The sequence below is a fragment of the Onychostoma macrolepis genome, chromosome 16 (assembly GCF_012432095.1).
Source record: "Onychostoma macrolepis isolate SWU-2019 chromosome 16, ASM1243209v1, whole genome shotgun sequence".
In the NCBI taxonomy this organism is placed as follows: Eukaryota; Metazoa; Chordata; class Actinopteri; order Cypriniformes; family Cyprinidae; genus Onychostoma; species Onychostoma macrolepis.
Genome location: NC_081170.1, coordinates 10,581,396 through 10,597,585, shown reverse-complemented (window position 1 = coordinate 10,597,585; position 16,190 = coordinate 10,581,396). Strand labels below are relative to the sequence as shown.

The 16,190-nt window shown below is 35.4% G+C and overlaps 1 protein-coding gene across 1 annotated transcript; it reads right to left on the bottom strand.

Moving 5' to 3' along the window:
• Positions 1-165: 165 nt before the first annotated feature.
• myo1eb (myosin IEb) lies at positions 166-15,798 on the bottom strand. The gene is made up of 27 exons (XM_058747834.1): positions 15,374-15,798; positions 14,259-14,396; positions 13,469-13,558; positions 12,993-13,087; positions 12,794-12,881; positions 11,972-12,061; positions 9,002-9,133; positions 8,630-8,764; positions 8,410-8,542; positions 8,064-8,260; positions 7,508-7,588; positions 7,333-7,419; positions 7,163-7,249; positions 6,906-7,073; positions 5,891-5,976; positions 5,456-5,537; positions 5,023-5,228; positions 4,765-4,909; positions 3,941-4,055; positions 3,576-3,745; positions 3,256-3,401; positions 2,636-2,782; positions 2,380-2,537; positions 1,724-1,798; positions 1,441-1,633; positions 838-1,013; positions 166-744 (listed from the first exon to the last, which is right to left on the bottom strand). The coding sequence occupies exons 1-27, from the start codon at positions 15,374-15,376 to the stop codon at positions 668-670; spliced, it is 3,300 nt and encodes a 1,099-aa protein (XP_058603817.1). The 5' UTR covers positions 15,377-15,798; the 3' UTR covers positions 166-667.
• Positions 15,799-16,190: the final 392 nt, after the last annotated feature.

Sequence of the window (16,190 nt, the reverse complement as noted above, 5' to 3'; positions counted from 1 at the left end):
TTAAGAGAAAATGAGGGACAATGAAACTACTCCTGCACTACACAGATTTTTGTCCAATCCAGTGCTAACTAGAATAATAAGTCCCTCAATTTTGCAGTTTCATTAGAAATTTGTCTACAAATGAAAAATTGTGCTTGTCAAATGAATTAACAGGCATTCAAGACATTATTTCTGATGTTTAATGAAAACAATTTACCAAAAATGGTAGCGTTTTATTATTTTTTTTCTCCAAGTATCTGAAAACAGCTTCTCTGATTTTATACAATTGTACAATATCAGTAAAAAAGTAGAAATCGGACCTTTAAAATACAAATCTAGTAAAATACATTAAAATACTGATGTAGCTAATCTACTTTCCAAAAAACACATTACAAAAATAGTGTTTTACACTGGGTAACATGGTGAAACAGCATTATAGTTTTTCTTCTACAGTTACGTCTAACATTACTTTCTATTAAAAGAATGATAAAATTTAATCTGATTTATGTAGGTGGTCTAACGTAGCAACATCTTTTTTCAGGGTGGCACCTTTTACACCTTGTGTAGTAAATGTCAGTGATCTTGGGGATATGATTTGGCACAAAGTGGCTTTGTTATAATGCTGATGCTTTGTTCTTCGTGATTGTATTTCAGTTATGAATCCCATTCTGTCCAATAGCATGCCGGTTTAGATCTTCTCAACGTAGTTGCCAGGAAACACGCCTTCCTTTCCTCGAAGACGGCCTTGCCACCAACCTGAAGGATCTGGGCAGACAGCACATATTGGGTTAGTGCAGCATTCGCTAACCCAGTAGAATCTGTATAAAGTTCACTTTCAATGTTATAAAAATAGATTACCTTCATATATGATTTCTATTATATCATCTGCTTGAAAGCTGAGCTCATCTGTGTCCTGAGCATCATAAGCATAGAGTGCCCTGCACTGTGGGGTGCGGGGTCTGGGTTTGGGTTTGGGTTTGGGTCCCCCCGAACCTGGAAGAGGCTTGTACTCTTTTGAACGTCTGCGATGCATTCTGAGAGAAAACACAGGGAATATTTCCTTTGAGCGACTGAAATAAAAAATGTAATTAAAATAACAATTCTCGTAAAAACTAAAACTTAATTTCTATGACTAAAAATTAAGTAAAATAATTAAAAAAAATTACATTATTTGAAGTTTAGGTATCTCTGAAAAAACTAATACTGACAGAGTGAAGATAAAATTGAATTCAAATGACACTGAAAACAGAAATAAATAAAAAAAATACTATAATAACCTGAATGACAGAATTAATTTCTTAAAAATTTGTGTTACAATTACTAACAAACTGATCTGTGAGTTCCAGCCCAAACAGGTTTCAAGATTGTAAAGTCTTCAGTCTGTATGGCTTGCTGTAAGGATATAATTCTTATAATTGCTTGTATCTGAATTTCTTGCTGTAAGATGATCCATCATCTCACCCAGCCACGCCCTGGTCAGGAACGTTCATGAAGGCCATATCAGCGTAGATCTGGCTCTCGCGTTGACTGCGGCGAGATCCCTGGAGTCTGGGAAGGGTGGGCTGATCCATACTGGACTGCTGGCGGAGCAGAGAGTTCCTACTGGCATGCTGGCCTTGGGTTCCTCGTCCTCGGCTATCAGACTTAGGAGGTTCTGAAATCACAAGCCATAGGAACATTTTAAAACTATTTCTAAAAGAGTTGAGCTGAAACTTTTGTGAAATATGTAAAATTGTGGTCTTACCACGTGAATGCTGGCCTACATTGCGATTTTGGTTCCCTATGTACTTGCTTTTTCGGTTGTCACGGCGAGTGGGTCCTGCAGAAATGATAATTACGACATATTAGAAAAACTCTTTAATCTCACTTTTGAACTTTCTATTCAATCAACTTTCTAAAAATCCTGGAAGAAAAATATTGTTTTCACAAATATATTAAGCAACACAACTGATTTTAACATTGATAATAATAATTAATATAACGTTTGTATGCATATTAATGTTTCTTATGCACCAAATCAGTATATTAGAATTATTTCTGAAGGGTCATGTATCTGGAAGACTAGAGTAAATTCATCTTTGCATCACAGGCATAAATTCCATTTTAAAATATGTTAAAACCAGAAACAGTTAAACCTAACATTTCGCAATATTACTGTTTTTACAGTATTTTTGATCAAATAAACACAGCCTTCTTGAGCATAATAGAAAAAAAATCTTACAACCCCATATTTTTGAATAGGGAAATATATATTTCTTCATGATCTCAAAATTGAATGCAAAATGGGTGTCAATTTCTCAAGACCACTAAATGGTGATTATATACCCCAAACAGCATAACTTGGTGGTGTAAGTATTTAAAATATTTTTACTAAAACACAGAATTTCAACACAGACTCACTTGCGTTTTTAGGCAGACCGGATCCAATACTGACAGTCAGGACTTTGCTGCTGGGCTTCAGAACTGCTTCATCACCCTGACCCATCTGAAACTGGATCTGTCGAGAGCCAGCAGATGAAAATGGACCCCATCCTCCTTTCTTCACCTTAAATTCAAGTCTGATAGAGAAAAATGTTCAATGTTGAAATTACAATAACAGCACATTCTGAATAATACAGCACATGGTAAATTTCTCAGTGAGGGAAACATTGCTCACAGGTTGTTAAACTTCAGCGGCAGCTTTTTCCGTGTTTTTTCCTCGTAACGCTTGTACAGAAGACTGAGGAACTCGGTTTTAAAGACAGACTGCAGCACACTGTCATATTGATCCTCGTGCAATATGAAGAGGTCATCCTGCAATGTGCTGAGGAAAGAGAGATACAATAACTGATCTGCCCATCATCCATATGCAATTTAGAAAATTTTAAAACCTGCTTAAATACGGTTTAAAGGCATCATTAACTCGCACACACGTTGTTCCAAACCTGTTTGAGTTTCTGTTATATCCTGTTGAACATAAAAGAAGATATTCTGAAGAATGTGGATAAGCAGTTGCTGATCCCTAGCAACTTCAACAGTATGGAAAAAAAATACTATGGAAGTTAATGGGAATCAGAAAGAGGTTACTAACATTCTACAAAATATATTTTGTGTTCAGCAGAGGAAAGAAATTCTTACAGGTTTGGAACAACTTGAGGGTGAGCAAATGATGACAGAATTTTGCTGAACTATCCCTTTAAAGAATAAATTTATGATTTATTAATCATTTTGAGGCTTTAAATGCAGGGAGATCTTTCAAGGCCTAAAGGTTATCATGCATATTACATGATAGAGTACCTAAAAGAGACAGACTGGATCTTTTCCACCTCTATTTTTCTCTTCAGGACCTCCCGAATCTGGCCTTTCTCAGGACCCTGTTTCACCTTCTCGCGTCCAATCAAATAGAGGAACTTAGGGGTGAGAATGAGATCACGCTTGACAGTCTGTGGGTGTTGAAACAGCATGTGAGTATGTGGTCACATGAAATATGTCAGATGAACTACATGTGCAGACTAAAACATCTGTTGGTTCAGTAAACTAGCACAAAATATTACTAAACAGTTACTCAGGAAGTGAGCTATGAGTTTCAGAATGTTAATGGGGACATCGAACCATACCTTAAATCTGCGGTCATATTTGACCACCACGTCAGCAAAATCAACTCTCTCCCTACGACCCACGAACTGTCGAATCTCTGGATGGTTGTCCATGCCAATGTAGTCTCCCATGAAATTGCGGTTTAGACTGTTCTTTCGTCTCTCTTTCTTGTTCAGCAAGAGATCAGAGGCTGAAAGCATTACAGAATCGGTGTGATTGAAAATGAAGTACATCTGATTCTATTCCAAAGGTCCTATATATTAGATTCAAGTCTTTTTGTCCATTTTATTGACTGATACAGAAGATGGGATACAAAGAGCAATAGGATCTGGACTAAATTCTTCTTCTGCATGTATCAAAGAAAGGAATCTGACTGAACCCTTACCTTCCTCTCGCATGCGGACGTACTTGCGCACAGCGATGTGTTTGCGCCAGGCTTGCTGGATTACCCGAGCATATCCATTGTATTTTCTTTCCCTCATCTCCTCCAGCAGGAACAACTATAGATTGACATAATCATACTTATTTTTCATAGTCAGCACTGTTGAATATCAACAAAATATTTCAGAATATCAAAATGCAATCACAAAATGACCAAAGCAACTTTGAGAAGTGTGTCCACACACTTCGTTAGGTGTGTAACAAATGACACACTATACTCTCTATGCACTACATACTCAATCGTCTAGTATGGAAATGATATAAGGTTACTTATTCATCCAAACTTGTCCAACATTCCACACTTTTTTGGTTAATTAAGTGCATCATCCGGGCATTAGAAATGCACTTTTTCACACTACTTATACTAAAAAACAGCATACTTCATAAGTATGTGAATTAGAACGCACCTATAGTGTCTATTCTATAAAAAACAAAGTTTTGAAAACAAATAGTTCTACAAGAAACCATGTGAACCACAGCTGAAGAATGTTCACTTAACAAGTCTGAATTACTTTTAATCTTTTGCACATCGCTAAAGGAATGCATTTAAATAGCCAAACTGCAAAGTAATTCAATTTGTCCATGACTAAAATAAACTTTCCCACCTTACAACAGCAAACAGGGAGATAACATAGTCCCAAATGTCCAGTTAATGAATTAGGTAATTATTTCTCATATTTGAAGAAAACATCACATTGAATCACAACTGTAACATTATCTGTTCACATCACTACCTTCAAGTTACAAAAAAAAAAAAAAAGTACATACAGATTCTGGGGCCTTGATGAAGATTTTGGTCTTGCCCAGCTGGTACTGGTCTGAGTCCATGTTGACAGATCTTAAAAGGTGCAGGACACCCTGTTTCTCATCTCCTTGCCACTGAGGCCATGTTTCTCTGGTCAAGATGGCATATCTGAGCAAATATAATGGAATAGTTAGTTATATTACGTCACAGTTTTTTGCAACTTAAAGTTTTCATATATAGCATTTGGCATCTTGTCAGGCATTGGTAAAAGCTGATTGTACCTTTGCAGGAATTTCTTGAAGACACGTCGGAAGGCATAGCCAGCCCTGCGAACACGGATGTTCTCCCGCAGTCCCAGATATTCTACTTGGTGTCTGACGCGACTTTCCTCCCAGTCGCGAGGCTTTTTGGTCTCATTGGGCTTGATGCATCGAATATAGTGAGGGGTGCATTTCATTAACGTCTGGACCAGATTATTTGCCTGTTTCTGTAAGGGGAGAAGGGAGAAAAAAAATAAACAATTGCATAACACAAGCATAACATCACATTCATGTATCATACAAAACTGTAACTATACACAGCATCCAGCACACTCGCCAGGCACTACATGCAAACTTTGTTAGGAACTGAAACATAATACACGGTTTAAATCAAATTGTAGGAATATTTCTAGTCAAGTGTGTGTTTTTCTGTTTTGTAAATCAGTTATTTTACCTTAATCTTTGAACCTGCAGTGGTAGGACGGCCCCTTTTCTCAGCCTCAAGGTTCTCTGGGAACAAATCTTTAATGAAGGCGCTGTGGATATGACCAGAAAAAGAGATCAATCATTTCAAACATCTCAGAAGCCCTAATACTGTTTATTCTTTACCAGCACATGGAAGACATAATAATAGAGCTGCCTCTAGTGAAGTAATACACCACAGAATATCTCTCACAAGAAAAAATAAACAACTCACCATGCTCCATAAAAATGCTACACCATATTGATTTTATGATTTATTTATGTGATTTATTATTTCATTAAGGAATTACTGTCGGACTGCAGACGTTCTGTATTGGTGCATGAGTGCATTTAGGGGCTTTTAAAAAGCTTCTGCTATAATCCAGCTGACTATAGTACTAGTAAAAATAACCAAATAGCCACTTACAACTCACTGCTCTGCATGAGCTCGATGATGTCATTGAACAGCACATCCCTGTTTCTCTCACAGAAGCCGCTCACATCATATGACACCTGGAAATAAGAGCTCTTATTACTCTCACCAAGACGTTAATCAATATCAGAGTGACTCTACTCGCTTGAAGCACACTGAAACACTCAAGGGATCTAAATTCAGATTATTCGTTTAAGAATAATACTCGTGTTACCAATGTGCTGCGCACAGAACTCTTGATGGAGAATTAATACACCCTCATTTATTAGATATTTTAGCAGATTTGATTGTGCTTTTGTCTTTTAATAGGAATTCTGATCATTTTAGCTCTTTTTAAAACCATGTTTAAATCCATTCCATTAAAAATTCCCCAAAATTACTTCAAATTTCAAACTGCTATCAAACCAACAATGTACATATTTATAGACTTGAAAAGTTAGTGCTGTTTTATGGAAACTATGAGGTGACAAAAATATTTGAAATAAATATTTTGAAAAAAATATTAGTAAATGTTTAATTAGTAAAAAGACAAAGGTATGACACACACACACACACGTTGGTATTTGTGGTTTACGGGGACTCTCCATAGGCGTAATGGTTTTTATACCGTACAAACCGAATGTGCTATTGCCCTACTACACCAACCCTACACCTAACCCTACCCCTTTTTTTTAGATTTTTAGATTTTCAAAAAAGCACCATTTAGTATGTTTTTTAAGCCTTTTGGATTACGGGGACATAGGCAGTGTCCTCATAAACCACCTTCAAATTGTAATACCTCTGTCATACCCATGTCATTAAACAAATTTTTGTCCCTGTAAACCACAAATACCAACCCACACACACACACTTTCATCCACAGTAGGGGGCAGTGTTGCATCCACTCTACTGCCAATCTGACTGTTTACCATTTATTATTTTGCTAAAGATTTTTTCTAAATACACATGTGCCTATATATATATATATATATATATATCTCCATCTGAACATTTGAAAAGTGTCTCTTACCTTGCCTGCATAATGGTGCACTATGAAACCCTTGTTCCAGCTGTTAAAGTGCTCATGAGCGCCAATTTGCGACTGCAGTTTTTGCAGCAGAGTCTGGTCTGCACCCTCTCCTTTTGCATGCATGGTGGCGCACACATCATCCAGGATGCTCATGATGCCAGGAGGATTCTGGGTTAAGATGCCCATTAGATGCCATTAGTTGAACGGGTGTTGTTATGCATATGACAATCGTTTGACGCTACAAAGTGTAAACTCACCAGTTTGGACTCGATTAAATCACATACAACTTTGTTGTTAAAGTATTCAATGGGTGTCCATTTGATTCCCTCCTGTACGTACTCTTCCTGCAAATGAGATGGAAAACATCAGCAAACACTTCCCTACAGACCTACGTGCGTATAAGTTTATTAAAAATCATTATTCTCACCTGCTCTGCTTTTAGTGTGAGCTCAATAAAAATCTGCTGCAGTTTTTCATTCACAAAGTTAATGCAGAATTGCTCAAATCCATTTTTCTGGAGACATAAAGGCATGTGGTTACTTATAAAATTAATACGACGAGTAAGAAGAAGAGATGCATTTAGAAAACATAAATTAAATCACCTGAAAGATTTCAAAACCATAGATGTCCAGAACTCCAATGTTTAACTCCTCATGGTCTTTCTGCATTGCCTTGTTTATGACCTTTAAACACAAGCGCAAACTAATTTAAATGATTTTTCTTTTGCTTTTTGAGACATATACTAACATTCAAAAGTTTGTGGTCAGATTTTTTGAAAAAAGACAGTTAGTTCTATCTTAATATATTTTAAAATGTAATTTATTCCTGTGATGTAAAATTGAATTTTCATCAGCATCAATCTAATATGATAATTGAATGATGTTGATGAAAATTATTATTGGTGCTCAAGTAACATTTCTTATTATGATCAACGTTGAAAACGTATTATTTTTGTGCAAACTCTGATACTTTTTTGTCAGGATTCTTTGATTAATATAAAGTCTTTTGTAACATTAGAATTGTCTTTACTGTCACATTTGATCAATTTAATGCTTCTTATAGAATAAAAATATACTCACCCAAAGATTTTGAATGCTACAGTATACCATAGGAACACAAAAAAACACATTTTGTTATACAATTCAAATTGTGACTCACATCAACCAAGTAGTCAAAGAGTCTAGAATACAGGGCTTTGGACAGGGCGTCTCGGGTGAAGGAGGCCTGCTCCGTGTTCAAGGTGACAGAAATAGTCTCTGTTTTGCCACCCCACTTGCTGTCCATGATGCGACTGGTCAGTTTGCTCTTTAGACCATCTTGATTGATTCCCAACAGGTATGATGGGAATGCCAGGACTGCAGTAGAGTGAGAAAGCGAATTCATTATGCAGCTAAGATAAACATCCTTACGCAAGCTCCTCAAGAATTGCTTGTTTTGTGCTACTTCTCATTTGTAATCAGATACACAGACCTGCTAAATGAATAAAATGTAAGCTTAAACTCACAGTCTTCACTCTCCACCACAGCATAGTTGCCCTCCTCTCTGAAAGTGATGTTGCCAAGATGGAGGATTCCTGCCACAATCTGCAGCACAGTGTCCTGTGCATCCAAAGACAGGCCGACCACCGACATGGCAGCCTAAAAATGCAATATATCAAGTTTATACTGAACGGCAGGAACACAACCAGAAGGTTTCTATTAGGGGATCCAATGCTTCACACCCACCATTGTGTCTTCAAACTCCTTCTTGTCATTAACATCCTCCACAGTGTAGGTGTCAGACTGGTTTAAGTAGAAGTAGTAATCAGGCTTTGTGACGCCTAAATTCTCTCTCTGCTCCTTGGTGGCTCCTTGCAAGAGCTGATACAGAAACATTGGTATCAACAACATACAAGAATTTTATCCAATTTCAATAATCTTCCATACTGACCTGATTTAGTAAGCTACTAATATGACACAATACAATCCACAATTGGCCTAAACTAGATTAAATCACACTGCCGTAACATGACACACAACAATTTGCCAGCTTGCATAACACAGCACACCCTGAAATGGCCTTTTCTTGGATGTGTTTCCATGAGTTCACAGCTTTACCTGGTAATATATATGGAAATTCCTTTCCCCATGGTTCTGAGATACTACTCTGGATTTTTCCAATAGGAAATTGGAGATCTTTCCGCCATCAGGTTCTCCTCCTCGGCTGAACTGAATTTCGAAATATTTTCCCTGAGGTATGAAATAAACATATTATGCAGTGAACTCAAAGCTTGTGCACTGACATTATCGCATATGCATATGTTGGCATACCGCTGCAGAAAAGAAATCAACAGTAAAGCCTAGTGAACTGCAACTTCACAGCCTACACACACACAAACTGCACTCCTACAAACAAATCCTGCAGCCAACAAGGAGCCAACAAGCTAGAACATGTTGAGAACCAGCATGCTCCAAATGACATTCTTAGAACTGGATAACACACTGATTCTAGGGATTAAACCGCAGCACAGAGAGACTTACAAAAAAAATAAAATAAAAATTAAATTATGATTGAATTAATTCCAATATAATTTTATCAGTTATAAAATATATTGATAAGATACATATTTCATTAAAAATTATTATATGTATTTTTAAAATGAACAATTGTTAATTATATTTAAATAATACAAAAGTAATTAAATAGATCTCTCTCTGTCTCTCAGGTGTTGGTAATGAGATCAAACCTGTGTGGAGAGCGTTGTACAAACCACCGTTGACAAAGAGGGTAGGGATTTGCAATGGAGAATACTGCACGGTATCATGGCAGTCAAGGCTTTTATTTCAGTTGTCAATCCCAATAGTCCTTTTTGTTAACAGAGGAAAACTATTTTTCACTGTTTTTTAGATTGTGGCAGACTGAGTGCTCTTTTTTATTTGTTACAAAGAATGTTCACAATGTTTGGAGAAAGTTTTTCTAAACAAATGTTTATTCTTGGTTTTAAATATTGTCAGAAGTGGAGAGTGAAATGTCAATTACTCAATTTTGTACTAGGCCAGGCAAAAATGGCTATCTACGTGAGCAGAAGAAATAAGATAGATGAGTCTCCAGATTGTGATGCAAATACAGTTTTTGTCAGATTGTTGAAAGCCAGACTGAAATAAGTCACTTGATTTTTATAAATCTACAAATAATGTAGAAGAATTTAGAAACACACAGTGTCTTAAAAATGTGTTATGTTTTGTTGAAGAAAATGTGTTGTTTTTTGGGTTAATTTTGAGTTTTGGACCCTCTCTCTCTCCAGAGGTGTAAAATACTTGAGTAATTTTACTTGATTACTTTACTTAAGTATTATTTTGGGGGATTTTTACTTTATTCAAGTACAATTTAAACTGACTACTTGTACTTTTACTTGATTACATTTCTGAAGAAAAAAACAGTACTTTTTACTCCTTACAATTTTATTTCAACTTAAAAAGTACATTATATTTTTATTTTATCTTATGCACATTAAGTATGGTAAACGGAATCTCAAACATGTGTTCTTGACGTGAGAACCAATAATCATTGTTTTCACGCATCAAACACACAGTTCTGCTTCAGTTATGACTTTCATCAGGTCAATGTCTGGTTTCAAAAGTTCACCATCAAATCTGAGGAAGCATGTTGAGGTAGAAAAGTTGTGTTTCCCCCAAAAAGTGTATTCATTATTCTTTGTTTTGATAGAGCCATTAGCTGTGTACAGTATATTGACTGAATGCACAAGACTGAGTGCAAATAAAATCAGTGATGAAAATTTAAATATAATTAATATTTTTTTAATTAAATGTTACAAATCTTCAAAAAAGTGTTTAAATGAACATTGTATGTTTACTTAATTGTATTTCATGTTGTGATGTTCTTACCAGGTAGTGGGTAAGTTGTTTTAATAATGTCATTATATGACGCATTGTGTAGGAATTTGGACTCTCAATGAATATTTTTGAATCTTAATAATTACATGATTTGCTCATTAATTCATATAATTATTCGCAAATAATTATGTAGCAATATTTGCTGAGAAAATGCCCAAATAAAAATGCCTATCTCATAATACGTTTCAAACCTCTGCATCACATTGTTATTAAGTGATAGTTCACCCAAAAATTAAGATTCTCATGTCGTCCCAGATGTTTATGACTTTCTTTCTTCAGATGAATACAAGCAAAGATTTTTAGCCCGTGTAATGCAAGGGGACAGGACCACTTCAGAAACCACACAAAGTGAACACGACGGTCAAGTTTAAAATATTAGTATTTGTAATTACATATGCCTACCGTTTCACTTAAGACACTGATTCATTAACAGGGGTTGTATGAGTTACTGTCATATTCATTTTGTGTAGTTTTTGAAGTGTCATTTTTGGAAGTCCCATACTTGTCTTATTATACGAAGAGAGATGATTTAGTTTAGATGATTTAGATCTTAGTTTGTGTCCATCTGATAAATAAAGATATACATATATATATATATATATATATATATATATATATATATATATATATATATATATATGGGATGGCATGAGGGTGGAAAGGATGGAGTTTTCTTTTAATTCCTTTCCCTGCAATTTTGTTTGTGTTCCACTGTGCTGCATTTTAATTGTTATCGCTGCACTAGATATATGTTTGACCTGTGCCACTGCATTTTGTTTCGTTTTCTCCCTTTAACCAAACTTCTGTATGTCTGTCAGAAAAAAAAAAAAAAGTACTTCTACTTTTTTAATACTTGAGTACAATTTAAAGTTGTACTTTTTTACTTTTACTCAAGTATGTTTTTGGCCAGATACTTGTACTTTTAATTGAGTAAAAATGAGAGTATTTTTACTTTCACTTGAGTAAAATGTTTGAGTACTTTTTACACCTCTGTCTCTCTCTCATATAATATATGTATGTATATATGTGTGTGTGTGTGTGTGTGTGTGTATGTATATATATAAAATAAACATTCTGACTCTAAATAATGGAATAAAATGATCAGACATAAGATATTAATAAAATGATCTAAAATACATTTCTTCTGAGATGAATCATTGCAGCAAGACTTACAAAGCGACTGGAGTTGTTGTTGCGGGAGGTTTTTGCGTTCCCAAAAGCCTCCAGGAGGGGGTTAGACTGGAGAATTATCTCTTTAACATGCTAAACAAGCAAAGAGGAAACAATATGACATCACAGACAGTTCAAATATGCCATGTAAGGTATGTACACTAAACAATTCATTTGTTTAACTATGTTTGAATCATTAAATTTTTATAGTTGCTGATGCTGACTGGCAATGAACTGTTCAGTGTCAGAGAGGAACAAATAGATCATTGTCAGATAACTGTCTAGGCGATTTCAAAGGTACTACATTTCACATACAATGAGCACAAAATGTGGGCAATATTAACAAAAGAAACAACCACACCCATGAGTTCACATGAATTTTGGGCTGAATTCAATCAGGCTCTTTTTAAGCAAATGGTCTTCTAACAAGTGGGTTACCAAACCTGTCTGACCTAAAATCTTTACTTGAAGTACCACCTATGATTTTAAGTTAACATTTAAATAATTTAAGCAACAAATTTGCATGTTCACCATTTTCTGATATTTGGTTAATGGTCACATAACATCCAAGTCAACAAATAAAATATTTCAGCTTTTTTTAGTAATTTATTTTGATTGTTTTTATTTATATGACATTTGTATTATATTTCATGCAATGTTTAATATAGTATTTAAACTAATATTTAATTCATTCAATTCATTTTATTATATTTATATTTTATTATTAAATATTTAAATTAATTAGTAGCTTTTTGTCAAACCCTCCTGAAGTTCTTTCACAAACCCCAGTTTAGGAAACCCTGATCTAGCAGATGATAACCTTACCTGAACTTTAGGTCCACCTCCTGAGACTTTGGAGATGTAGCTCATAATGTACTTGGCTGCCACTGTCTTTCCAGCTCCACTCTCTCCGCTGTATTACAAACACATTCAGATCACATATCATGCAAACCTTTGATGCCATACAATACTTGTATTGATAAAGGTGCCTCAGGGTGTGGGCACCAGATCCTCTATCCCTGACCTGATAATGACACACTGGTTCTCGGAGTCAATCATCATGTTGCGGTACATATTGTCGGCCAGAGCATAGATGTGGGGGGGATTCTCATACTGCGCCTGCGAATGACAGAATACACACACATTGCGGACTCTAACACAACTGTCCTGGAAAATTAAAAGTCACATTTGCATGAAATTGAGGTAGAGGCATTATTCCGTAACCAGTAACATATCCTGATTTGCATATGCACTTTCTATGATTTGGCCATCCAGGGGAAGATGTTAACAAATACAGATTTATAGGCAGTCTTTGGAAGCACAATGGCAAGACCGGACACGCAGTGGCATTGCTCTGCTCCGTCTGGCCACGTCTAAATGACTTATCCTGCAGGAATGATTATTCATCTAAACTTTAATTCCATTTAGTATCCATGTATTTAGGGCACGGTACAGTACATGTACAGGACACTAATGGAAAATGTATATTGTACTACTTACGGCTCCCTGATACAGTTCAATCTCTCGATCTGTGAAATATGGCAGCTGTTTAAAAGGGTTCACTGATATCAGCACAGGACCAATGTATGTCTGAAGAGTTGTGGTTATGGCAAAAATAAATGCTGGTAGGTTGAAAAAAAGATGAGAGATGAGCTATGAGCAGTTTGGTGCTCATAAAGACATGTTAATGACATTTGGAGAGCAGGGGAAAAAGGGCAGCATTCTCTAAATCAGATATTTGCACCCATATTTGCCTGTAGTACTAGAATTAAAAATAACTCTTTTTGTTTTTGATTTGAAAACGTTCTCTTTCTGGTCCAATTCATATATGATATACCTGAAGTCTCTTATAATCATTTATTTTATAATAAATAAATAAATAAAATGATAATAACAATAAATTGTGAAATATCGTGAAACATTTTTACAATGTAAAGTAACCGTTTTCTTTTTTTAAATATATTTTAAAATATGTTTGACTGATGTTTTTGTTTTTTAAAGAAACACTTTTTAATTATTATCAAAGTTGAAAATGGTGCTGCTTAGTATTTCTGTGTATACAAAAAAATTCTTCTTAAAAAAATTATTTGAACTATAAATCTTTCGTAACATTATAAACGCCTTTACTGTCTCTTCTGATCACTGTAATGCATCATTTCTGAATAAAAACTTTCATTTCTTTTAAAAACAATTACTGACCCCAAACTTTTCAACTTCAACTATAGCATATATTTAAGTATGCCAGACCAAATAACCAAATAAGTATTGTTTATTTCAGACACAAGGATACAAAAATGAAGTCATCCATGTATCTTTTCTTCAGGTTGTCTGTGATGGCATCTTCATTGATTTTGGAGAGGAGGACCATGTCGTCCACACCACTGACCTTCACATTCTGGGTCTGCCAGTGATATTTCTCTTTGCTCCCCTGTGCGAGAGAGAAAGATTATTATGCCGACACACTGTTGGGTTAGATAAAGATTATTTAAATGCATTTTGCTACTATATACATTTGGCGGCACTGCATTAGACAAGAGGGCTGGTGTTCAGCAGAATTAATAAGTTAACAAGTTAATTAAAGGGTTAATAAGTGTAAGAATATACTGATTAACTAAGCCAGCAACTCTGCACAGAGGAGGAAATTACATTTTAAAATATTTTCTGTCACGAGCACTTATGCAGCGTTAAAACCTCTGACACTTTGACTGCAAAAGTGCTATAGTGCAGCTATACAACAAAAAGAAACGTGAGTCATATTTCTTTCCCTCAAGCCATAAACAAAAGGCAAATGCTTAGTCAGTTAACAATTAAGTATGGCCAATTAAATCTGTGATGAATATAATAAGAGTATATCCTCCTTGCACAAGTCATTAACAATACTTCTGAAGAAAGTTTTGGGCTCCCCTCCCCGATCCTAAATAGAAGGGGGAAAATGACTCTGAATTCAAATTATGATTACTATTATTATCATTATTATGTGCCCTCACTGACATTCAACAGAACTGTACAAATAAACTGGACAGATTTCTCTTGTCCTCTCATGTATTCTAGGAATTTCTAAAGTCCCTGTGCTTTACATTTTCTTGTCAGATTTCTTTATATAATGTCCCAAAACCCAGTTTGCTAGGAGCTTTTGGCAGGCAAAACATTGTCCACCTATGTATTTCAAAAGTGGCCTATTTCTTCTGGCCATACTAATGATTTGGGATTTACTTTGCTGGACAGGAAAAACTATTTTTATTTGTTTTGTCGACAGTTAAAATGCAATTTCTATACTGTAGACTAGTAGATATACCTATCGAACAATAATAACGTTGTGTACAGAGCCAGCTGCAGCTCTTAATCTCTTTATCTCAACTTAAAACGCTATTTTTACAAGTTCTTTTAGGTTTTAAAAACACTTACCATGATAAATTAAAGGTACTTCCTGTATCACACCCTTGGTAACTTTCAGTCCTGTGTGGACTCTTCGAGGAAATCTTGCAAGTTTCAGGTGAAACTCCAGGATTTAACTAGTCGTCCATTTGATATTCCACCTATAACCTCCGATACGACTTCTTAATTCTATCCCAAAGCGTAAACGACTCTGGATGTAGTGTTTCACGTATCGGAAACACTTGTGAAACGATTAAATAATTGGTTTTACGGGTGTTGTCCATGCATCGGCAAGTGTAGGCAGGTACTAGTGGAGAGTTTTTCCTTCTTGCTGTTGCGGAAGGAATCGCAGATACTTGCACAGATAACGGCGCCACCCCACGATCCTGAACGGATTTACCTGCGCCACAGGTAATAATCACAGCGCACTACAAACACAGGGAAATCAGCCTCTGGGCCAGAGCTGGAGCTAGCGAGGTGAAACCATTTCAGTGCCTCACAATAATTCCCTGTTAAATGTAGAAATAAATGTTATTTACACAGTTTCTAGCTACCCTACTTTGTGCGTCTTTTTTTCTTTCTGATATCCATCCTCCTTCAAACCAGCAGATGTTTTTAATTTACTTTTTGTTTGTTTAACATAAGCCATGGTTAAGCATAGTTTCACTAAAATAACAAAAAAAAAAAAAAAAAGAAAAGAAGGTATTTTACAGTAGTAAAATATAATTAATAAATGCAGCATTTTAAAAATGTATTATTATTTTACTAAATACTATTATGTATCATGATTTTTCAATTTAGTATATTTTTTGTAAGGGATCCACCCAGACATACACTACACTAGAAT